This window comes from Aptenodytes patagonicus, chromosome 3, assembly GCF_965638725.1.
Source record: "Aptenodytes patagonicus chromosome 3, bAptPat1.pri.cur, whole genome shotgun sequence".
NCBI classification, from domain to species: domain Eukaryota; kingdom Metazoa; phylum Chordata; class Aves; order Sphenisciformes; family Spheniscidae; genus Aptenodytes; species Aptenodytes patagonicus.
The window spans coordinates 106,994,772-107,020,743 of NC_134951.1; the positions used below are offsets into that span (position 1 = coordinate 106,994,772).

The following is a 25,972-nucleotide window of genomic DNA, read 5'->3' on the forward strand; positions in this document are numbered from 1 at the left end:
TTTCTCTAGAATGAAGTAAAAATTGAGGCCTGTCAAGATAAGATGAATTCGCTGGAGCACCTTATCAGCTCACAAAATTTGGAAATTGAGCATTTGAAGTCAAATAAAGAAGAACTAAATAATTCCCTTAAAGAAGCTAATCTAACCTTAGGAGAACTCCTAAAAACTAAGGTAAGAAAAAAATATGTAAGTGTCTACATGAGACCCAAGGCACTGTGTAGTAAAAAAAAAAAAGTAGGATTTGGAACCAGTGCTCCAGAGCTTTGGCTTGACTTTGGTACAGCCTTTGTTTCACTAATGAGAATACAGAGCATGGAGGAAACAGTGTTACTATTGATCTACATTAGAAAAATTCTGTTATGCATGCCACGACTGAGATCACCTAGAATTGGTTTATGTGATACTAAACACAACAGTCTATTGTCTATACTAAATGTTGCAACTGGATTATAATGCGGTTAGAATACACTCAAAGAGACTTTGCGGTGCCTCTAATTTCTGTTTGTTAATTACTTTGATGATAAAAGATACCATGTTCTGTCTTAAGCATTAGTCTTGATACATTGCTCTTGATTCTTGAGAGTTTATCAATTCCATTTTATACAGAATTCTCTAAACGACAGAGCTGTTCTCAGTGATAGAATATGAGCTCCACATACTGTGAACAACTGATAGCTGGGAACAGTTCTAGATTTGCTTGGTTTGCTTTCTGGTAGCACAGTTGAAGTTTAACTGTCCATATAACTGAATTTCTGTATTAATTTCCCCTGCATTTTTCTCGTCTACCTCTTTTTTTTTTTTTTTTTTGTCCTGCTTCTGTCTGTGATTGATTGCTGGCTCCAACTCTGTACTCCCACTTTGGGAATGAGTATCTGTCTAAATGAACTCTTGAAGAAACATAGTCAATTCAATTTACTTGCAAGTAAACACTGAATTGTAATACGTTCATCTTGCTCAACAGTTCTTTATTCCATAGGGCCCTCCACTGTGGTGTTAATTTAATACTAGCAGTCCAATGATACAGTACTATAGGATATGTGCCAGTGACAGAAAACAGTACCCATGGTAGTGTAAATGTAGCATACAAGGCTTCCAGCTGTGCTCACTGTGTGGTATTTGCACACAAGTTGGTACCAGACCAGATGAGAAGGAGCAGCCCAGGAGAGTGGAAACGGGTGGAAAGGAATGATCTGTTGCTGCTCAGAATAGTATTTTTGAGCTGGAATTTAGAGTGCAAAGCAGGCCTGGGTTATCTTGCCTCTGTGGTAATAAGATGCATTCGGGATGAAAAGAAGGATAAAGGAGACTCAGGCTAGGAGAGAGCGCTTCAAAATTTATAGAGTATTGGTTTGAAATCTGTTGCCTGGAAAGCAGCACTTTCTTATGGCATGTCAATGAAGTGATAACAGGTGGAAAAAGGACTACTGCCTCAGAGTTCATACAGCTTTCTCATAGGTAGGATGCTAGTCTTGACATCAGTAATCTGAACATTCATAATTTGTTGGTATATCTGAAGAGAATAAGCCTCCCTTATTGGTATTTGAATTCTTGTTTTTCTGCTGCGTTAATCACCTGTATGTACCTGTCTAGTAAGAGGACTTTCATGTTTCCTGCAGTAAAGGAGCTGCTATAGTGAGGTTGTACGGAAACAAGCAAACAAGTATACATTACAACCATGGTCTACAGCTAATATTGTGTAACAGTTCAGCTTCCATTTGACATTGTAATGTTTCAATGGAAGAATTATGTTTCTGGTGTAATAACTACATTTCTTATTTTGTAGGCTGATAATATTAACATTATAGTTCAACTGAAGAAGGAAAATGAATTTGCCCACAGTAAAGTGCAGCTGTGGATGCAATCCTGTAAGCAGATGGAACAGGAAAAGGAAATGTTGCAGAAACAACTAGTTGAACGCGACGAACTCTTAAAGAAGAAAAATCTAGCTATGTCGAAGTGTAAGAAAGAAGGTAACTGAATCTAGACTCAATCTTAATGCTTTCTTAGCAGTGCATTAATTTGTAAAACTTTTTTTGCCCTGAAATGTCCATTTGCATATGCAGCTCTATACAGAACATGATTCTTAACTAGTATAAAAGGTACAACTGCAAATGTGTCAAACGTTTTCAAAATCTAGTTCATCTTCTTTCTCTTAAAGTATCAGAAGCAAATCTAGATTATGAGTATGTATTTTAAATATTATGGTTTTGTGGTTAAAATTGACTTAAGAAAACCACACCCATGCTTCCTTAATAACTAAAGTTTGCATACAAGTTCTTTTATCATTTTCCAGCAAGCTTTCCCCTCTGATTCTCATGCGTTGTTCTTTATATTTTGGCTCATCTCATGAGATGCACTGTATTGTAAATGATACTTAAAGAAAGTTAGGGGTACAAACTCGAGTGCTCAGAATTTACAAAATGACAGAGAAAACGTTTGCCCATGCACTGGTCAAGGATTCTTTTCAAATTTTGCATGTTTGTTCTCTATTTAGCAAATACATTATTATGTCTAACATATTACTGATTTTGTTATACAGTCACTTTTTTTTATAGTCGCACAGTTATCGAACATGTATAATTAATTAAAAGATGTCTGACCGTTGCATTATAAATTCTTATATATGCATCTTTTTTAATGTCAGTTATATGAATAATGATGTTTTGCTTTGAAAGGTGCTGATGAGAATGCCATTACAGAAGAAATTAAGTTAAGACTGGAAGAATTACAGGAATCTACGGAAGTGAAAACCAGAGAAGCAAATGAGAACTTGGAGAAATACTGCTCTCTAATTGTTAAATATTACAAACTAGAGGAAGCAAATGAGATGCTAAAAACACAAGTCAGTTTGTTGAGTGCTCAGCTGAAACAGCCAACAAGTGATGCTGTCAGCACTCCTTTGCTGAATTCGGGTAACTCATTAACAGCGAGCAATCAGTCTGTCAAAGAGATGAGGTTAGATGAAGACACTACTAAGCTTTCAAGTAAAAGGCAGAGATATGAAGACAACAGGAAAGATAATGGTGAACCAAGATCCCCTGTGCCAGAGACTTCATCCAAAAAAAAAAGGAAGGATGATATCTGTCAAAATCTGCTGGGTCAGGAGAACACAGACGGTGAGCCAGATGGGCTTCCAGAAGCAGTGAAAAAAGGTATTTATAGTGTTTTATAAAGGCAAACGTTCTCTGAGCATAGCAGGTGGCTTTTTTCTCTTTTGTTTTGCTCAATTAGTTTTACTCTGGGTGAGTAGGTGACTATGCAAACATTGTTGGTGACAATGATGGAAGGTGAAAGTAGTCAATGAGAGATGTTCCAGTTAGTGCCAAGTTAGTGTTTGTGGAGCTGTGGTGTTAGACCAGCATAATACGTTTATGTTGGTTTAATAACTACCGTTCTCCTAAAAGTTAAATGGTCCTGGCAGTTGCAGCTTTGTAGTTCCTCATGGTGCATGTATTAGAGGCTAAGCATATGATCTGTAACAGCAACAAAGTTTTGCTGACGGAAGACTTGCTCCAGTCATTTAAAAGCATTATTTGAACCATTCAGTGAAACTTACAGGAGAATAGATGTGGAGTGAATCTAATCTTAAAGGCCACAAGACTGGAGCGCTAGAGTACCATGCTGTGATGGAGTCATTTGCTCCCTCTAGAGCCCCACAGTTCCTTCAGTTTTATTCCTTATGAGGTCAAAGAGGCAGTTAGTAGCTGTGCGGGTTCTGACTGGCAAGTGGTTGGTGGTGAGGGCTGCAGGGGGACTCTGAGGAAGGAGGTCATGGCTGCCCCATGCCAGACATGGTCGGGTTCAGCTGGCTCCAAAGGACAAAACCGTGCACCAAAACGGAACCAGTCAGAGGTGTTTGTCGCATCTCTGTGAAAACGTGAGTAAGAAAGGGCGGTAAATGCTGAGATGAAGGAAAAACAGTGCCGGGGCTGGAGGGACAGGAGTAATGCTGATGCAAAGTATCATACTGAGCAGGGCATGGGGCTGAGGGGGGCGGTGGTGGTCTGAGCAGGGGCAGGAGCTGGCAGGCAGCCCAAGGGTGGCTGAGAGGAGACTGAGGAGTAGATACGACCCCAGAGGGACTACAGCCAGTGGGTTCCTCCATGCCTGAGCAATTGAGTTAAAAACAAGGAGCAGGATCTGACCCCCATCTCCTGCACTCCCATCACCTCACTGAAGGTGTAGTGTGCGGCAAGGCGATTGGAGACCAGAAGCCGGAGAGGAGAGGTGTCTGGAGGGAAGCCGAGGTGTTTTCCCCAAGTGTTTGCTTATTTGTGTGCTTTTATTTCTTTCAATACCAGAATCAGTAATTAAAAGTGTGTTAATTGGCAATACATTAAATCAATTAAAATTCCCCAAGTCGAAACGGTCTTGCCCGCAGCAGTAATATATTAACATCTTCATGAGAGTTCAGTTTCATTCTGCTATGAATGCAATGAAATCAGGTAGCCTGATATTCCATATAAGGGTTCACTGTAGCAGAAAGTAACTGAGAAGATTGCACAAATCAGGGCTTGAAAAATATATTGTACGTTCAACTACCTATTATGTGCCCCTTTATAATAAATGCAATTGCAATCATTAAAGGACAAGCCATAGAGATACTGAATCACCTCAACTTCAGCGATCACTCTCAGAAGTCAGGATGTCTAAGTCTACACGTTATTTGCATTTTATTTTCTTACCAGCATTACTATTTTTCTGGAAATACACCTGTTCTGAGGACATATGTGCCAGTTAATGTTTGACTTCTAGGCTAAATAGAGAGATAATAGACAATCTACAACACTATATGCAGAGAAAAATATGAAAAATCAAGAATATCATGTCACGGTATTGTGTTCTGATTAAATTCTAGTAAAACCAGTACATGTTTTCAGACTGAAATTACTCTCCAGATAATAATCTACCTGTAAAGAAAAAGACCAAACACTTGTTTGAAAAACTTTGCTATAGAATTACTGTTTCACCTTGTCTACAGTTTCCAGGGCTTGGATATGAATTTTGGAATACACCAGATCTGTTCAGCAATCTTTTTGGTCCGTTTTCTTCAATCGAACAAATTATTTATTTTAATCAGCTTTTTTTATCCCCGTTGTGAAAAAAGAGAGGATCCGTTCGAGAAAGCGTAACTTATTTAGCTGTTTTTAATAGAAGGTGTTTATTTTTCAGGGTTTGCTGATATCCCCACTGGAAAGGTTAGCCCTTACATTTTACGTAGAACAACCCTAAATCTAAGAACCAGTCCCCATCTGGCTTCCTCAAGTGAGAAATTGCCTTTGCCTACACAAGATGTACAAAAAAGCGGACCAGATAATCTTGGTGAGCGCTCCTGTTCAACACCTGGTGGCAGCAAACCACAGAAGGTAACTTTAAAAAAATTTATCTGGGTATGAAAGCCATGGGGAAAACTAATACATTCACTAAATGTATTCATCTTGCCAAGTAAGTTTGAGGACATATCATCATTCTTTACATTTCTCAGCAATACAGTGAAGATAAGATCATAAATACTGAATCGCTAAAACATGACAGAGGTCTTGACCATGCTAGCAGTCTGCAAATTGTTCCTGTGATGTAATTTGTGACTTCATAGGGAAACCCATTGAGAAATGTAAATTAAATACAGGTATATTTTCAATTTCTTATAATGGATATTAAAGAGCAGATATTCCTTATACTGTGGTTTCTTAGGTTTCAGAAAAAGTAAACAGCAAAAGAATTAACCTCTGGGAGTCTGAGTTGAGGCTTAAAGTTTTCTGCTAACAACTTTTCTTGGAATTTCAGACTCAAGATGTTATAAAAGAACTACAGATATTTGAGAGGCTGTTAAACATGTAAATAGGGAACATTTAGATGGTAGAGAAACTAGACTTTAATGTTAGTGTTTACCAGGTTTTAAGGTTATCAAAACAAATAAAGACTACAGAGTTAGGTTTTGAAAGCTGATTGTTATTAAAAAAAGGTTAGTAACTGAAGTTTACATTAACCTTGCAAGTGTTTTCAGTAATGTGACACACTGCTGAATGTTTCACAGTACATCAGAATAAGGCGTTCTTTCTAAGCTGATGCAAATGCTTTGCAGATTATAGAAAAATGTTCCAACTTTAGGACAGAAATAAACCTTTTATTGTCTGAAATCTCCTCCAAAGTTTTTAACCATGCTATCTCAAGCTGAGCAATAAGAGAATAGTTATTACATATTGATACTTCTTTACATGAGGGCTACATAGAAATACGCCAGTAGATAAAAATTCTTCCAGTTTGCCAGGTTACACAAGAGCATTCTCTTGGCAATCAGTGGAGTCTGCCGCACAGCCGAAAGTGAAGCCATAAAGCAAGACTACAACTTTTTGTTTTGGTGGGGTTTCTTTTTGTTTTGTTTGGTTTTTTTAAATGCAGTTATTTTGTGTTAGCACATAAAGTATGTTGGCAAGATACCAAAAGTAAGTAAAGGCACGAGCCCCATAGTTTAGTGGACATACAGGTTTTGAGGCCAGAAAGCACCATTGGGAAGACGAGTCAGATCAGAGCCATAATTTGTTTTGAGCTATAGCAATAAGAAATCCATATTTTGAAGTGAGAGTGAATCCACTGAATTCGTGTATGTTGTTTCAAGGGTTAATTACCTTACTTGCCAAAATTTGCTGCTGCTTACAGACATTGCCTGGAGGTCCGTGTTTTATTACTGTTTCATTAAGTGATGCCAGTGAATTTTATTTACACTCATTTATGTATGTTTTTCTGTAACTTTAGAAACAAAAGGAGGGTCTTGCTTGTAAAGAAACTCAGTAGTGCAAAAAAGAAAGGAAACCTTGGCAGCAGAAAGTTGCATAGTAATCACCTGCCAGCATGGTGTGAGCTTGTTGTAGGCTCTCGCTGACCATAGTCAAGGTTACAGCAAACAACAAGTAATCAGTAATAAATTGCTTTTAATTTAACTGGGGGAGGGATTTCCCAAACAGTCCTCCTCTTTACCTAGGCTTGTATTGTCTAAGTCTAAGGACAGGCTACTCCTTACCTTCAACTATATAGGAGAAATTAAGATTTCAGGGTTGTGTTTTTCCCCAGGTGTGAATAGCAGAAATCATCAGTCCCAGGAATTTGTGCCCTTCTCTCTTGGACATTGCTGGATGTATGTGTTTGCTTTATTTCAAGATGATGTACATCTGGGAATTTCTGGAGGAATTGTTCATAATATCGTTTCATCGTTTGTTGAAACCATCAAAAAGTGTTGTTTCACGCTTTATATTAATACAGTAAATGGTGTTTCTTATTTTAAAAGTGAAATAAGCCTTGTTTCCTTCTCTTTAACAGGTACTTGTATGTACTTCATTTCAGACATGCAGTTTCAAATTGTTGCAGATTTCTCAAGGTGTTTAAAATGTGCCCTGTCATTTTCATATGCAAATTTATTCACTTTCTTATGTGAATTTAATATAGAATTTAAATTGAGTGCTTTGACTGCACATCAGTTAAAATGTGAAAGCAGTGCTTTCTGTCCAGATGTCAGCAAAAAAAGTGACAACTGTGTTTTATATTTGCAGAATACATACAGGAAAAATGAAATACGGATCTCAGTACACAATACCTGGTACCTTAGTAAACAGATTAAGAGTACTGTCTGTTCCCGGTTTAGCTTTTTTCTGCTCCTAGCAAATAGCTTGCCAGCTGTGTAGCAGATATTCCATCTTACACCACACCAAAACGATTGATATCAAGTCTCACTGTATTGTATATTCAAAGGGATAAATGTGTTCAAAATATTTTTTTCTGTTTTCAATGTATATATATATATATGTGTTTTGCAAATTCCCAATATTTAGTCTTCTGCAGTGAGTCTTTTGACCTTCTGCAGAAAGCTAACATGGTTTTCCATTACCAGTAAAACAGGACATTTTTGTTTGTGTTACAGGTAAATGATGAACAGCATTCCCAAGCAGTAACAGCCTTTCCACCAATGAAATCTACTTCAAGGTCACCACTTTGCCCGTATAAGCAATCCACAAAAACTGTCTCTGATAACACTAGGGAGAGTCGTATGATGCACAAAGCCAAAAATTCTCTAAATGAACAAGGACTACCCGAGCAAGATGAGCAAAAAGAAAATTGTAAGGTGCAGTAAAACTGTGTGGACTTAATCTCACAACTCAGAATAACTGACGATCAAAAACCAGTTTGTGAAGTAAATATCGGAACTATATGGAGGGCACCATTTTCTCTTCTACAGTGATTAACGATATATGGGTTCTGCAGAGCCTGTTCTTGAATACTTACTAATACCAATAGTCACTCAAACTTGTGGAATCATAATGAAGGAACAGATATAACTGATCGTCTGTAGAATTTTCTGTAAATAATTCTTCATAAATCTGTTAAAAAAAATTAAACCATGGAAAAAGTGGACTACATGTTGCCATGTAGTTCATTGTTGCCATTTTTAATGTGTACCGAAGGTTGATTTACAAATGGAAACTAAACTCACCTAAGTATCTCTGAAAATATTAGGTTCCAGGAAAAATGAGGCAAACACTATTGGATGATTTCAAATGGAGCAGTGACTTCATTTGTAAGTGCAAAACCAAATATAAACCCAGATATAAGCTGCATCCAGTGCACAGGTCCAGTGCACGGTGTCTTGGTATCCCTTCTTTCAGATGGAATAACATTGTGCAAGGGGGGATGAGACCTGATCTGAACAAACCCAGAGAGGCCTGTCTGTTTTCTCTGAAACTAAGCAACTGCCAATCCATCTGTTTGTACTTCCCAGTATGCACTGGCTTTGACCATAGCCAAAGGTCTTACAGTGTTAATCTTCACCTCTGCAAAATGGCCCTTGGCCAGCCAGTAATCCTCAGCAAGCTGGAGGAGGGCACTATGTACCTGGCCAGAAAGGACACCACAACAACAAACTGTGCTCACTCTACCAATAATGGCTGGCTGCTGATTCTCTGCAGGTCACCCTTCACCCTGACGATGCTTGGCTTCAAATATGTCACTTTATATGAAAATTGTTGCAGGCTTGTACCTGATGTAATAATGAGAGTTGATGTGTTGGAGAAATGGTCAGGTGTCAAGAAATAACTGCATAGAATGCCCTGAGTTAGCCTCTTTTCATTCAGGAAAAATCCTATTTGAGATCCCAAAAGAAGGTAACTCACCTGGAAATAGATTTAAGATTCTGCTATCATCAATATAAGAAAACAACTCCATCTAGTTCATCACTTGAATTTAGGATGATTCATTACAAATAAGCTTGCCACAACAAGCTGGTACTTGTGGATTTCAAAGGTCTAATTGGGCTTGCTCAGTAATGCAGAGCAATTCTGTGCAAGAGAAAAGGGTGACATCAACTGAATCAGTCATTATCCAGCTGAACAGAAATTACTTTCCAATAGTTCATGTTGCTTATGCTTGCCTACCCAGGCCAGGTATTTGGAAAATCAAGCTCCTGTATGTGAGCAGTAGTGCCCTAAGACTCCAACTTGCACAGCAGAAAGGCGTTTTCACGTTATTCTTCTACCAGAAAGATGTTGTTTCTCCTTTCAACAAAAGTGGGTAATAATGTTTTCTACTCCTTGAAAAAGATTCCTTAACTTAAAAGACAATACTTTTGTTCCAAGTTGAACTTTCAAAGTATAACAGGTGCTTCTCTAATGATACAAAGGTAAGATTCTACTTGAAGTTGAGTTAGTTTTACACTCAAAGCAAAGTGGTTTTTCTCTATTTACATATACATACACACCATTATTCTGCCTTGCTTACAGCATTGTCCATTAGAATGCAGTTTATGAGAACAAATAATCTACTCATCAATCTAACTGAAAGACCTTTAAAGAAATTCAGCATTTGTCTCAAATAAGTCTAACAGAATAACACAAACCAAAATATTGCATATAGTTCAAATGAACAAAAACTTCATATAAAAGCTATTCTTCAGTAATTAGATACACCTATGGTTGGGGTCAGATCAGTAGATCTTGTGGCTTTTTCCTTAAACATCTCTAGTCGTTTGTTAGCTCAAGTATTAGGTAATTAAAACAATCCTTGTGGCACTATGCCTAGAGGCATCTTCCAGGGAGACTGAAAGAGGCCCATCTTAAAGGATGCATTTTGATTGCCTCATCTTCTGTCAGTATACCAACAAAGCTGCTCGTAAAAGTTAAATTATTTCAGATAAGTTTTCCTATCTTCAAATTATTTAGGGATCATGTGTGGAATTGTAGCAATTTTTAAAAAAATTAACTCTCTTGAGGTAGAAGCATGGGTGTGAAAACACATTGGTAGTGGACAATAGAAAAAAACCCACCAAAACTGGCATGTTTTATTTATCCCAATCATTGTTTTTCTATTTTAATCTGATGCCTTGAAAAGTGTCCCACTTGGAGAAGAGTGTGGAAAAAACATCTATCTTTAGAAAGCTGTCTAATCTTAACCAGACAAATTTGAACAACTATGTTAAAATGAAGTAAGTAAATATCATCACTAAAAGAAAGGATTGAGGCTTTAGTAATTACATATTTTCCAACTTGGCCATGCTTGTATTTTATAAGCCTTTGTCGTGGTTTAATCCCAGTCGGTAACTAAGGCCCACACAGCTGCTCGCTCACTCCTCCCAGGTAGGGTGGCAGAGAGAAATCGGAAGGGTAAAAGTGAGGAAACTCCTGGGTTGAGATAAGGACAGTTTAACAGGTAAAGCAAAAGCCACACGCATAAGCCAAGCGAAACAAGGAATTCATTCCCTACTTCCCCTTGGCAGGCAGGTGTTCAGCCATCTCCAGGAAAGCAGGGCTCCATCATGCGTAACGGTTATTTGGGAAGACAAACGCCATCACTCTGAATGTCCTCCCTTCCTTCTTCTTCCCCGAGCTTTATATGCTGAGCATGACATCATATGGTGTGGGATATCCCTTTGGTCAGTTGGGGTCAGCTGTCCCGGCTGTGTCCCCTCGCAACTTCTTGTGCACCCCCAGCCTGCTCGCTGGTGGGGTGGTGTGAGGAGCAGAAAAGGCCTTGACTCTGTGTCAGCACTGCTCAGCAGTAACTAAAACATCCCTGTGTTATCAACACTGTTTTCAGCACAAATCCAAAACACAGCCTCATACTAGCTAGTATGGAGAAAATTAACTCTACCCCAGCCAAAACCAGCACAGCCTTTAGATTTTGGTAAGTGTGAAATGTTTGCATTTTGAAAGATTACAATGCCTGTTATTTTTCAGTAACTAGCATGCATTGTAGTACTAGCTAATCTTAGCTTTTTGGCATATGAGCTAACATAGATTAAGATTTTCAAGAGATCTTAAGTTACTTAGATTAATACCTAAATCACTTGAAAATGGGACTTAATATTCTACATCCTGTTGCAAACTGATGAGGCTTCAGGTGAAAATTCACGTAGGGTTTTGAAAACTTAATTTCCAACCTATCTGTAAATCAAGCATGCAGTAATAAAAAATCAAAATGCCTCATCAGAATTGCTTGTAAGAGGATTGCATAGGACGTGTTTTGTCAGTGTCAGCTATCCGTAACGAATGAAAGGACATTTGTATCTGGCTTTCTATTCTGATTGTGAAAGTCTCTGTAAAAATGTCATCTTTGGTGATCTGGTATTGTTCCTAGCATGTTAACCTGACTGTTGCCACAGCGATACTGTGTTACGTCACAGGAAGATGCATTAGCTGGATCTCTTCATTTTCCTGTTTGCCCAAGGTTTACATTGTAATTGGTGTGAAATCTAGTTTGCTGTCCTAACTAATTTTGAATGCTCTCTGAAATGCCCGAAGCTGTAGGTTAAAAGCATGTTGCAGAAATGCTGGCGTCCTTTTGCCGTGCACCCTTACAGCTGATGGCAGGGTCTGGTTGGTCTGTGATGTTCAGCTCTTTCTTCAGGCTTTCAACTATTCTTCTCTTTTTTACCTTGTAATGAAAGGAAAACATAAAAGGTTTGTTTGGCTGCTGCTTTTCCAGGATTATTATTAAGGGCCAATGTTTGAACTGATCTCTCATATGTCAGAATCTAAAATGCTCCCAGGTGAGATCCTGCCCTGACTTCTTGCAGTCCACTCAGCTGCAGAGATCCTCAGGAGTTCCCCAAGCCTTGAGCGCAGGAACAGCACGGAAGTGGCAGGCCTGAGACAGCCCTACGCTTTCCATGACATAGCCACAGTCTAGTCAACTACCATTTAGGTAGAGTTTGTACAAAACTTTTTAAAATTAATTCTTAGTGATGGAGAAATGCCATTTATTGAACATGGGCCTGTGCTACTTTCTCAAGCATCAGCTTCCAGAAAATGCTCTGCATTGCATTGCGGTTCCACCCTTGGGCACAGCGCTGCCATCGCTAATGTTCGTTGGCTTACAGCAGGATCACTTGGAAGAGTCTGCCAGTCCAGTAACAACTGGTGGGAAGGAAGGATGGAGCTGAAAGAAGAAACACGTTCTCGCTATCCAGCTTACTAATTTTGTTGACGTGCCCTACAATTGATGCAAATTAATATACTTTAGAGGAAGGAAAATACCAACTGGAGCTGCGGTGAATCCAAATCTGTCTAGTCTCAGGCATGCGTATTGGACAATAATCCTGTAAGTGCCCTAAAACCCTGAAGACGATGACAGAGAAAAATGCCACACACATCTAATGGGGATTTTCTTTGTACTACACATTGCAAATGAGTTCCTTTTAGACAGGGAAACAGCGTAAACACTCTGCACAGTAGGGCAAGTAGTGTCACTCCGTGGCCCAGGTGCCACCTCTGTGGCGAGAACACCGAATTTGTCCCAGAACCGGCTTCAGCTGCCTGATCCTTGTTCTTGCTGTTTGACATTTCAGCTGTCTAACCCTTAAAATGACTCCATCTCCCTCTGCTTTTGCCACCTTATCCTAAATAGCCACAAATTACAATAAGGCTGCCAGTAATTTTCTGTGGAAAACAGTAATTGAAAACAGCTGTTTGAACTTTTTAAAAATGTTGACAACTGACTACATGGTGGACTACTGTGAAAGCAGATTGCAATAGCAGTGTTCAAAAGCAACATTGTCGATTTGCTTAAAATATGGACTAGTATATCTATAGTTCCAGTGACAGGGGATAGGCATATCTGCTCTGTTATATATATATATATGTGTGTGTGTGCATATTCTCTGACACACTTACAGGCAGACCGACGCACATATTTCAGTGTAGAGTTCAGAAACTACATAGAACTTAGAAAAACAGGACATAGGTATAAAATAGCTAAATCTGCTTAGCTTTTTGCATTGTTTTATTTGTCTTCCCAGCAGACAAATAATGATCTCTGTTCACAATTCAGCTGTTGAAATACTTAGGTGAATGCGCTGATGATTGATGGGTGCACAGAAAATTCAGCAGCTTTCTGTATTTTGCTTTTCTGCTACTGTGCTTCATAAATTAAACAGATGAAAGCTGAGTGAGAATCTGCTGTCAGTACTGGATGGTGTTTCAGGGTACCTTTATTTAGAAGGCCTGCTGAGTACCACATGAAATACAGTGTAAATGCATCTGATACTGTGAAGGAAGATTGCCTTTTTCACTAAGCCTGTGTACCCACATCAGATTACTGATTATTTTTTTTTTTAGAGGCAGAACAGGGGAGTGGGAAATTATTAATTGTGGTTGGGGACTGCTTTGATTTTTTCACTATAGAGAAAGGGAAATGTTCTGTATTCTTTTGACCCTGTGCTGAAAAATAATCTGTTTTCAGTACTACTGTTGATTTTTAAATATACGTATGATGACAGTCATTCTCTGGCACTGAGTGACTGAAGATTTTAGTCTTCCTGAGGAGCATCGTTTGGATCCTTTTTAATTAACTGAGATTCAGATCATGGAGGCTAAAAGTAGTAATGGAGATGACTGATACTTCATCCTTTTGGATTTTTTTTCTTGTCAATTTCTTGTGAGCAATTACAAAAGGAAAGAATCTGGTTTGTGATTTCCAGATGTCCTACTTGCTTAACTCCTTGTTTAACTCTGTTAGCTGCTCTTTTACCTCTTTTATTTAAGTGCTTGGTGTCTGGCTCCTGGTACTATCTTCAGATCAACAGATCTTCTGCTGAGACAGGCTGTTATATGTGGAAGTATTGGTTTATATCAAAGAATCTAAATAACAATCTCTCATTAACTGCACACACCCTTAAATAGTGTTTTTAGTATGAATGGGAAGGGTACCTTATGATGGGTTTGTTCAGGTGTCTCAATCCCCATTGCTGGCTTCTTTGACACAGCAGCACGCTGCCTGTGTTGTAAGCATCATTTTAATGTGCTAAAATGACATGGAAAAAATGGAAGGTTAGAGAATCAACTGCAGGAAAGAGAATACAGCCTTGAAAGTTCTGCCAGAGCTTCCAAAATGTAGACAGGTTCGTGGGTAGAGTTCACACTGTGTTTGGCTACAGCTCAGAACTGAAAGGTGGGCAAACTAAAGTCTTGTCTTTGCTTTCATGCTGACGCTTTGAAAAAATGCAGTCAACCTAACCTGTCGTAGGACTGACGCTGGAAGAGCCATATCCCATACCACGTGAACTGGTGAATGTCTAACAAAGGATGCGGCGGACAGAGCAAACATTAATGAAGATTTCTCCCCCACTTGTTTCTTATTCCATGTCTCTTCACCAGCAGAGGAAAGTGTGGGATTACAGTAATTTTAAAGGCAAGTCTCCCGGTTTCAGCCACCACAGTTGCTATTTCTGCGTTGCTGCCTAGGGTACATTGTAAAAATGTTGATGGGAACGTAAGCGATTGCTGGCTTGCTGTAGCAGGCAGGAGGATTCCACAAATTCGTATCGTCCCTGTGGTACACTGGAGATACTTCTATAAATTCAGTAATGCAGCTATGATTATTCTTCTCCTCGCCTCTCAATTAACCAGTACTGCACATATTGTTCCCTGTCAAATATCTTATTTTGTCAGATACCAAAGAGCAGTGTTGTTCTCTTTTCAAATTGCTGGTTTGATTCCTGGCAGTACTTGATTGCTTTAAAATGTGCTTTCTACATCCATTTTCCTCAATACTTAATTAACTGGAGAAAAAGACTGAAATGAGGTTTCACTTAAGTAGGTGTTTCACTTTTGTCCCCACTATCTCATTCATTTATTTCCTCTAGCTCACTCAAGTAGTCTCAGAGATTTTATCTTTCATTTGCAAGAAATTTTGCAGTCCAGATTATCTCTCTTATAGCTAAATCCCCCTGGAAAATTCATCCCGTGCTGGGAAGAAGCACAGAGGCAAGACTGCAGAAGAGGTGGTGAAAAGCAATCCAATATCAAACCAAAACTGCAGTGACTGTAGGTAAGCAAACCACAGCTGGTCATTTGAGAAGACTGTTCAACCGACCGTGGCAAAAAGCCATGTCCCTGAAACAGTGCTGCAGTAACAGCACGAGAGTTGAGTTAGTCAGGAGTCGCAACACATTACGAGAACATTCTTGTAACTTTGCAGTGAAGAATTTAGTTTTAACATTGCAAATGCAGTTTCCATCTACGCTAAGTACTGCACAAAGTTAGAGCAAGCACTGCTTTACAAGATTGCAGCTATTGCAGCACTAGCAATACTTGAGCAACACCTGGGGTACTTCTGTGCCTGTACAGGAACATCTTTAGGCATCTACAGTGAAGGTAACTGCTTGAAAGTGCTTGGCTCTCACCTTTATCCCCCTTCCCTTGGTGTGACCTTTTCTGTCATAAGTGCCCGTGGGAAGATAAGAGCCTGCATGCAGTAAGCTATCATGGAGCGGCAGCTCCATGAAACACATTGCATAAGGTAGCAGCAATTTTACCTTTTGTTTGTAAGAATAATGTGGAACACTGCTACTAAATCATAGCCTGGGACTCCATACAGTCTAAGGTTATGCCTACCATGTGCACAGGTTCCTCAGAGGTAAGACACTGGCTTGAAGATCCAGAACTCATTGGAGCAAAACAGTTTTTTGTTTTTGTTTTTTTTTTTTGCATGGTTTCCTGTGACCCATGTGTTTGTTTATTTCAGCCTTACAAAGAGCCAAGACCATTTGAGCTAAACACATCAGTGACCCAGTAGAATCATAACAGGAGAAAGGAAAACAGTGATGAAATAATGCGGTCCGCAGTTTGAATTCCAGCCAGTTAGGTGAACTTTTTGACTGCTTACTATCTCAAAAAATGCAAGAGTAGATTCTGAGTGGCAGATGATTGCTGAGTAGACTGAGAGCACCTGATCAGTGCGGTTTGACTTGATCAAGACTGAGAAAATTATTAATATTACAGTAAGAATTAATCAAGTGGGAAATGGATTATGGGTTAATCAATTAGGATTACTAGAGCATCCCCAAAGAATTTTGCTTTATTAAGAGATGATAATCATGATGGCCTCTTTTTGTTGTGTGGAAGACGACCTGTGGGTATTCGTGACACAAAATGGAGTCTAGAAGCTGTCATGTAGAAAGGGAAAAAGGATGTGTGGAGTTAGAAGCTGTTCCGCAGATTCTGAGGAACTCATTGGGAAAATCTCAAGACTTGAGTTCAGTTTGAAGGTCATTACGATGCTCTTCGTAAATATTATGAGGTAATTTTATATCTTATGTGTTCTGTTTTGCTGAGTTGACTGCTAAAGAGAACCTTCAGCAAAAGGGAAAAATCCAGTATGGTGGTCAAGGCTATAGAAGGCTGAGGACTGAGAGAGCTTGTGGCCAGACCTGCAGAGTGCTGAGCCAGCAGATTTGATCCTGTGTTTTAACTGTGTGTCACCTTTTCCTCTCTTTTCCCCTCCAGATCTTGCTGACATATAAGTAAAGCATAGTCTGGGTTAGGCTTGGTTTCAGTGGCTGAAGTAACAAAAGCTGTCAGCTACTCAGGTGTGAAGATTCTATTGTATGCGTGTCCTGTGGTTGTGAGATGAACCATGTTTAGTGATACTCATCTGTTTATATTTTCCAATTGTCTCCATGTATGGAAACCCTGGTTTACATAGACAGATACTTGTGTACTTGAAGAAAACGGTGTTTGCCACTGCACGCACACAGTTGAACGTATGTATGAAATGGGAAGAACCGGAGCAACATTTCAGTATACTCAGCTATGCAGTATATACTGCCAGAGCATGCAGTGAAATGAGTATGTCCAGTTGAAACTTCAGAAGAAATTTAAGAAATTGAAATTAAGGTATTCACGCTGGAATCTCTAACAATATTAGCCATGCCACTTTGCCAAAATAGAAGATTCCTACTTTAAATCCCATGCAGAAAAGAACTTGTTTCACAGGACATTTCCCCTTCTGCCTGCGATGGGGCCACTGGGTCAGTACTGGTTTGGAAGAAAGTTTCCACATACCAGATCACTGACTTTTTCTGTTGTGAGAAGAATAAACTTGGGTCCTGTGCTCATCTCAGAGCGGTCATTTTCATTTTTACTGGTTTACTTTTAAAACTTTCCCATGCGCAGTATCTAATTATGGTACATTATAAAAATCTGTATTTAAATGGTAACAGCGCACAGTGCTGAAGGGGACTGTTGGTAAATTGCTTATTCACTTTGATGATTAAGCCAGTAATTATTGCATTAGCATCCTAAACCACACTCGTCTGCTGATATATCTCCTCCTAAAGCAATCCCATGAGACGTGATGGGCTAAGTAGAAAGGGTATGGCACTTGAAGGGAAGGGCAAAGAACATGTAGGAGATGGTGCCAGGGATTAAGCGGAGGTTGCTTTCTCCCGTGTCTGCTTCAGTGTGACTCAAGATAGTGCTAGGGTGTGGTACATAAAAAAGGATTTTTTTGCCTTAGAAGTGTAAAAATAGACCTTTCCACTACTGGCTATGAAAGACCCTATGACACTTCCTGGCAGGTCTTATCACCGAGGCTATACTCACACAGTCATCAAAGCAAATAATTTTATTTGGTTGAGTAAGATGGCCTTTCAGCTTCCACACCGCTGTGGCGTACAGCTGCCTATGCTGTTCTGTGTCCCTGTCCTGAAATGTTTGGTACCACTGCTGGATGCCATTTATCAGCTGTCTTCCACCTCCCCCTCACCTGAGGTAAAGCTTTTGGTGTCTTTACACTGCATTTTTTTGAGAACAAATGCTTTATGATCCTCCTAATAGCAAAGGCATAAAACAAGTGTAAGATATTACTTTGTATCTTCAGGAGCTTTTGGCTTTATATGATAAAATTCCAGGAAATAAGTTACTTTGAACAGTTTGCTCACTGGAAGACAGACAGGCACCAGATCCCGCACCCCTGCAGGTACTGTGTTAGTTTCCCATCAATTTCCTGAAATGGTGCACTTACAGATCCATTTCAGTGGCTATTTCAAGCCCAGGAGTGACATTTTTTCCACTCTCCCGGACTCTAAGAGCTACTCTTTTACCTGTACCTCTCAGCAAGAACCAGCATTTTTTTCTTTTTAAGGAAATATTTTTCATGGAATTGATGGCTTCTTGAATTGTATCTGAGTATGTATCAGGTTTTGAGACCGCTGTTTTGCAGCTGGAACATCATCCTTCCACTTCGAAAGGTATAAAACTGCCTGATGTTGGTTTTGAGCAAGTGGCTAGATAGTAAAACTTTTACAAACTTTCCTGAGTGGAGACCATTTCATTACTACAGAAAACGAGGGAATCTGTTCACTCTGTGAAAATTTGTCAGAAAAACTCTCCAGTTTCTTAATAAGTGTTCTAGAAAAAAAATATAGTTCCAAAACATAAAGGAATGTTTGAACCTCCAGAGCTGGGTAGGTGGAAAGCACCCTCAGCTGAAGATTTCTAAGCAGACCACAGAATGCGGTCTGCAGAGGTAGTAAAACAGTGTGAACAGAAGAAATAAATCTTGGTGGGAGGAGTGGTGCATGCTTTCTCCTGGGCACACTATTTGAAATTGCATGTTCTAAAGCAAAGAAAATTGCTCCTCAGACATACCTTGATGAACCAGATTGAAAATGGCCTTGGGCTAGAGTCCAGCGAAAGAACTGCCCTCTGTGCCCCCACTTTACATCAATAACTATGCCACGTAGGTACACAGAGAATAACATGAAGGGGGAAGGTGCTAGTCATTTTAAAAGGCTCTTGTCTTTCAGGCACTGTCCTTTCCTCCATGTATGTTTTTCCTATATTCTTTCTTCATCTCTTCTTCCCTGCTAGGCAGTTACCATCTTTTTTTCTAACAATTAAGCAGTTAATTACTTTCTTCTACTCCTTAGTGCCCATGTAACATCCCATTGAGTGCATATCCTTCTCCCTGGAAGAGCAATGGTGCTACTCTCTTTCTCAAAGCTGGAGAAGAGGCTACAGGTACTACAGCCGCAAGTTCCCTGGTAGGTGGTGGGGATTGCTTGGCTGATGCATGGCCAAACAAGGACGGTGGGTCAGGCAATGCAGTTGGATGGGTTTCAGCATCCTCACAACGCATGAACTGGCAGTAGACCTGTTGTTTTAGGGAACAGATCTCAGACACTGTGCTAGAGGACGTGCCAGCAGGAACTTGGAGAGGGGTGTTCATTTTGTATAGCAAGTACACAGAAAAGCAGAGCCCAGGGAAGCAAGTACCCAAATAACAAGTTGGCAGATATCCAGCATGGGTAAAAAAAACACTGCAAAGACCTTGACAAATGTGTCCATCTCCTTATTTTGTCTGTCTGGTCCAGAAAACAGTGATAGTGAATGAAGAGTTTGGTTTGAAGACAAGAAACTAAAAGAGAAAAATATATCTTTGTAGGACAAAAAGTCCACTCACTATGGAATTCCTCTCCATCCACTGGCCAATTCACCTTTAAAAGTCTCAAAGCGATTCAGCTTCCATTACTTCTATTGTGGGAACTGTGCCTGTTCCAATAAAAGTCATTGCCCACAAGCTTCTCCTGGTGTAGGTTATGCTTACGCTTCTTATTTAATCTTTCCAAAGAACGATTCTTTCTCCTGCACGTGCTACATCCTTCTAATACATAGAGGCAGTTTGGTCTTTTTCCTTTCATCACTGCATGACTAAACGTGCAAATATGTGGTTTTAAAAAATCCTTTAAATCTGTTCTCTGCCAATTAATTTTATTAGTCTTTTCTGAGTTTCTTCAAAGTCTTCAGCTGGTATTTTTGCAGAGGAAAACACCAGGCTTAAGCTCTACTCAGGTGCAGAACAATACATTGATAGATATCAAACATGTCATAACAGGATATAGTCAAAATCCACTACTGTTTATGAACTGATCCTTCTGGAAATGCTGGGAGCCTTCTGGAAGAAGGAATCAAGTACCTTCAGTCTCCTATTAAAGGATTCTCAGCTCTATCTCTAAGGCGCTCAGAGCCTTGCAGGAGTTGACCTTAGAAATATGCTCAGCATCCTCTAGTCAGATGTAAATTACATATCCTCTCAAACTGAGGTTCTGCTGCTGATTTTTTCCCCACAAAACTGACTTAAAATTCACTAATTCCAACTCAGATTGTTCCTCAAACACTCTTGCTACCTACTGACTGTCACTCAGACCAGCATCTAAACAGATACCAAAACACCTTCTCTTACTAATCGCGGCACTTTGAAAGACAAAATAACCTTCTGCTTTCTAATTATTTTATAATTCCTTTGATTGTTATTTATTCATTGTGCAAAGAATATGCGCAACTCCCACATGCCTAGTGTTGAAGAAAGCACAATACTAAATGTCAGCATTACAAATTTGCAGAAACAAATAAGCAAAGGTAGCCCATTTAAAAGCCACACTATGCCAGTTCCTCAGAAATGCTCCCACCTGAATCTCCTGCAGCAATATGAGCTTTAGAATGCAAAGTCCAAACCCCTGACCATGAAATCCTCTGGATCATCAGACCGAACGAAATGCCTTCTTGTATAGAGGCCCTTAAAGTCAGATCTAGAGGAGGACTCAAACATCAAATCCCTCTCAAGGCTAGAATTAGCAGCCTCCCTCCCTGCAGGACATAGGAGAAGTGCGGGACAAAAGAGCCGCAAACCCTGTGCACTGGGCAGGGACCTTCTGACAAGCAGTTGGCAGGCAATGCAAGTGGAAGACTGTGACTAAACTCTTGCGCCCTTTGCGAAGCTCAGAGTTCTGCTCCAGGCCCTTAGGAATGGTTTTTTCTTTCCTTTTTTTCCCTTTAATATAGAGACTGTAAAGAAGAAAGAATTTATATTTCACAGTTATTGGGAAAACCTAGTGCATTTTAAGTGAGTGCTGCAACCTCAGCTTATAGTGCTAGTGTCTCCCATTTTGCTCCTATTTTCTAACCTAGAGGAACTACTTCAAAAGTCCAGTTGTGTCATCTGCTCATGAGGTGTGGTGTTGGATTTGGGTCTCCCCAGGCTGGGGAAGGCATTGGAATCTGCCTCCCCCATTTCATGGGCAAACGCTTCAACCGATCTGGGATAACAGCAAAGATAACGACGACATCGCTAATACCATCTTCTCTGTGAATGACTTCAAAAAGGAAAACAGTGTGTTCTTTCAGATTTTTCAAAGAGCAGTTATAAGCCCTGCTCTCAGGAGAGGGCTCTAAAATCTGGATTAAAACAGGCAGAGGTACTTTTGCTCATCCTAGATAAGATGCCAGACTTGCAGAGGAGAGAGAGAGGACTGTGGCTGTGTATTTGTGCCTGGCATTTCCTATCGTCTCTCCATAGGCAGCTTCCCTCTCAGCATGTGAGATTTTCAGATAAGCATTTTGAGGTGTACAATTCTCAGCAGGCACCACATGAGGAGCCTTAATGTTCAACTTAGATTTTCATATTCTGCTCTGGTGACCAAACTCCTAAAAGCAAGCTATTAAAAAACAAGGTCTTCTTACTGGATGTAGTCGCAGCCTACAAGGCTCTCTTGCTGTTCTGCTCCAGAAAATAGCAGTCACAGCAAAAAAGTGCAGCAACAAACGTTCTTCATAAACAGGTTTTCTGTATTTAAAGCCATTCTGCACGCTAAGTACATTATCTGTCTTTTAGAAACCTTATTAGAGTAATACACAAAAACTTACAGAAAAATCTCTTTACCAGTCCTCCATGGAAAACACCCTTCCTGCTGCTTTTGTAGTAGTTTCTCCTCGCCTTGTATTTAAATTGCATAGCAGTCGATCTGCCATAAATTGTTGTTCAGCATTGATATACAACATTTCTACTGGAGGTGACAGAGTATTTAATAATAGACATTTTTTGCTCACCTCATCAAGGTTATGCCTCTTACTTTTAATGTGCATTTGAAATACATCTTCTAATACCCTTAAAAAAAGAATAAAAAGGAACATCAGTGCAAAAAAAAAAAAAGACTGTTCAAAGGCCCTGTACTTCCAAATGAAAAATACCACTCAGCCCGTCTTTCAGATCACTTTAAATACATCCCAACTTTTCACTTTTGTTCCATCCCCTCCCCGTCCCTACCGTACCATACCTGTAAATGGATTTAAAAAATAAAATCTTAAACAGTTTAAGGTTGTTGAATATTCTCATTCCAAGTGCATGCAGTTTGGCAGGGACTGTGCCAGGGACAGTCTTTCATGTGTATAATTCCAATTTCTTCTTCTATATTTAATACAAATGTAAGAGTATTGGTGCTCTCCATTGCAACGTAGTAGTCCCCCTCTGTATTTTGGTGGGGCCTAAGTTTCTCTGTTGCTACTGTCAAGTACCGTTCCATCATGTTACCTGGGTGAAACTGCTGAGGGTATGGGGTGCTGGGCAAGTACTGCAAGCAGCTTCCTAGATTCATTTCTAGCTGTCATTCCTTTGTCCAGGATACTGTGTTACTCAAAGAGGACTTTTGAACTGCCTCTAGCCAACACTTTTTAGACCCCTGAAGGTCATTTGCATGGTCTCTTTGTTCTTGGGCCTCCTTTTCAGTAACTTTCAAGGGAAACACTGAAGGTTGAACTTTCATGGTCATAGTTCTGTTAACTAGGTGTACTAGGGAAAGAAAGTATTTTCAATATTTTTTTTGATAGCTATGACCAGCTGCAAGCAAAAGATGTGCTCATGGTGATGAGCATCGGTAAAAATAAAAACCTAACTGACTAGGGAAATTAGGTGTCCAGGTTCTACAATCATAACTCAGTTAAATCTAACCCAGTGGTTGCATTTTCAGACTATCATAAAAAATGAAAATATCTGCAATGAGCTGGAGGGCTCAGCAGAGCTGTTTTGGTTGTATACTGTATATTTGAATTGGGAGGGCATTTACGATTTTATCTGTAGGGAAACTTGTCTAAATAAATGGAGATTTTAAAATATATGTCTATCATATTAATCCTGCAGCAGGTTAGCTAAGGCCATTAGTTGTGTCTTTTCTAGTCTGTCACAAAATCTATTTAGAAATTCAACTTCTGATCTAAAATGAAAGGCCACTATTGATTGTTCACTTTTATTCTGCAGAGAAATTAAGTTCTGTTATTAGAGACTACCCAAGAAAACAATGGATGACTCTTCATGTATTTTTAGTAACCTTTATTTTCGAGGCAAGAGTGCACAGCATCTAACCAACCTCCATCTGAAGTCAACAGAGCTGTCCTTTCACCCTACAAGCCTGAGCCCTGGTGCTCCACAGTCTTCCGAGTTGGGCTCAATGTGGAGCACACCCTTGCTGCTGTCACATCATACAGGTACAAGTTTGTGTTCTCTCATTTGGTTTTCACCATCTGTAGAGAAAAAACTTATTTTCTGAAGGATACTAATCCTCCTGTTAATGTGGAGGCTGACACACAATAGCTTTTTGAGGTTTTATTTTATTTTAATGTTATCTTCTTCTTAACTGTATGTACGGGCAGGCATGATACTTAGCAACCTTTTCAATGTGTGGTGGGTGGGTGTTTTTCAAATCTACTACCACTCCTCCCAGTGTAACAGAAAATTCACTTCTAATTTGGGCCTTGAAGTTTGTCTACACCTTCCTTCTATACCTAGAAGGAAGGAGGAGAACTCTTACCTTTAACTGATTGCTCAGAAAACAAACTAACCACTTGTGTTAATGGCCGCTTAAAAAAATATATTTAAAAGAGCCTTAGGGATTTTAACTGAAATCCTCTAGATTGAAAGGGAAATATCTTGGTTTAGTGTCAAACTAAGTTTGATTGATTTCAGGGGGTTAGCAGCTCTCCAGCATCAAAGCACAGCACTTGACAAAGACTGAAATCTTAAACGTTGAGGTTAAATCCTCTATCAAAGGAAGAGTTTCTCCCATTTAAGATGCGTGCCAGGAAATGGCATAGAAAAGGAGCACACAACGTTGTCGCTTCTAGCAGGCCTACAAACAGACCTGTGGTTTATCACAGCTCTCTAAATATTAGAAATGTGATGGATTTCTATTAGAAATGGGAGTGCGAGGTGGGGGGTGTGTGTGACAGGATGTCACATACAGAACATAAAAGCAGAAAAGGATGCTGCAGTTAGACACCAGCAGCATTGGGTGCGTTTGGCTCTAGCCTTTATGTGTGGATCATTAACTTGATAGCGCATACATCCTAAAGAAAGCAATTATTGCATTTATTTATTTTGCTCTTATACGAGGGAGGAAGAACTCTAAACACAAAATCTTTTGCTGTGATGCACTTTGCTAGGGAAGACTCGATGTAGCTCCACAGCTTGCTAGCTCAGGATTGACTGGGAACTGGAATGAGACTGTTGTAACAATAACGTCTGTCACCATACTGTATAAGGGAATGAGCTTGAGAACAGGGTCGGAGACATAATGTTTCCGTGTTTCTACTAGAAGTCACTGGGAAATACGAGGCTGGCTGAAAATATTTTCTGTTCAGCTACTCAGTTTAAATCATGACTCCTATAAAATGCAGTCAGAAAAGTATTCATCAAATTAAACTGTTTTCAAGTTTCACTTTAATCTTATTAAACCCACCAATTCTTTACACTGATTGAATAGTTGGTCAAAATTTTGTTACTCAAAGGAATAAATAAGAAATGCAAAGCACTTACTCTTCGTGGTAACAACTTCTAATCAAAATAGCATTTGTAAGATCTTGAAGGAAACGAAGATACTCTTCTTCTCTATACAAATACACAAGCTGTCTGCATCTTTCTTTAACACACACTGAATACAAATAAGGTTTACAATACCATCCAAAGAGGTAGCAGTTTTAGAGTAATTAAACTAAGAAAGTCAAATAAAGAATTTTGCCAACATATTCAAAAGTGATGAATCTATTTACTAGTCTGCATTTTTTTACTATCCAGGCTTATACTTTTTTAAATGACTGATTTTCACAGCTCTGTTGGTCAACTCCCTAATTACTTTAATCCATTAATTTAATCCATTAATTTCATTAATCAAGAATATCTATGCCTTTTGTGAATAATCAGTTAAAAAAATAGTTCCAATGCACAAAGTGTAGGTATGAGAAGATAAATTATTAATAACATTATTTATTTATTATTTACTTATTCTTAACGTATTTAGTTTGCCTACAGTAAGAGGGGGCTGGGTGGCATGACTCAGAAAACCTCCTCCAACTTTCTGATCCCACACTTCCCAAGCAAGTAGCTGAATCCCGTACCCCTAATAGAGTCCCTTCTACTCACCACATACAGCCATTGGTAATTGGTTCTTGTGTCATGTTTCCAATTTTCCGCTGGATTCCTACTTTAATATTTTGATATAAAACTTAGAAACTCTTAAAAGGGACAAACAAATATTTAACTTACGTTTCTTCAAGTTGTGATCCTGGAGAAAGTGGCATTTTAGAATCGGGAATCCATAATTCATGGTTCTGCCACAAACAAGTAAAGAGGAAAAGCAGATTTTTTTATTATCTTTGTATTAACATTTTATATTTCCATTCAGAGAACCAGGGGGAAATGATCTGATTTCGTAACGTACCAAAATCACAACAACATCATACTGAAGTGACAGACCAGCTCATGTGAAATAAATGTCTTGAGTGTCAATCACTCATATAAATAAAGAAAAAGTATTATTAATAGGTAGGTTCGTGTTAGCAGATATGGAAACAAGCTTGTATAACCCGAGAAAAATGATGCAAAT

At 39.3% G+C, this 25,972-nt stretch overlaps 2 protein-coding genes across 2 annotated transcripts in view; one reads left to right on the forward strand and one right to left on the reverse strand.

Moving 5' to 3' along the window:
* CENPF (centromere protein F) overlaps window positions 1–8,444 on the forward strand; it is a 44,412-nt gene extending 35,968 nt beyond the window's left edge. Inside the window, exons 16-20 of the mRNA XM_076334564.1 lie at window positions 10–171; window positions 1,784–1,970; window positions 2,676–3,152; window positions 5,173–5,366; window positions 7,916–8,444. Coding sequence (XP_076190679.1) covers window positions 10–171; window positions 1,784–1,970; window positions 2,676–3,152; window positions 5,173–5,366; window positions 7,916–8,125 — 1,230 coding nt within the window. The 3' untranslated portion in view covers window positions 8,126–8,444. The remainder of the gene's footprint in view (window positions 1–9; window positions 172–1,783; window positions 1,971–2,675; window positions 3,153–5,172; window positions 5,367–7,915) is intronic.
* A 3,271-nt stretch (window positions 8,445–11,715) lies between these two features.
* Window positions 11,716–25,972, reverse strand: part of LOC143159086 (spermatogenesis-associated protein 7 homolog) — a 40,086-nt gene continuing 25,829 nt past the window's right edge. Inside the window, exons 7-10 of the mRNA XM_076335566.1 lie at window positions 25,633–25,698; window positions 24,907–24,978; window positions 22,149–22,206; window positions 11,716–11,916 (exon numbers count right to left, since the gene is read on the reverse strand). Of these exons, the coding sequence (XP_076191681.1) occupies window positions 11,791–11,916; window positions 22,149–22,206; window positions 24,907–24,978; window positions 25,633–25,698 (322 nt within the window). The 3' untranslated portion in view covers window positions 11,716–11,790. The remainder of the gene's footprint in view (window positions 11,917–22,148; window positions 22,207–24,906; window positions 24,979–25,632; window positions 25,699–25,972) is intronic.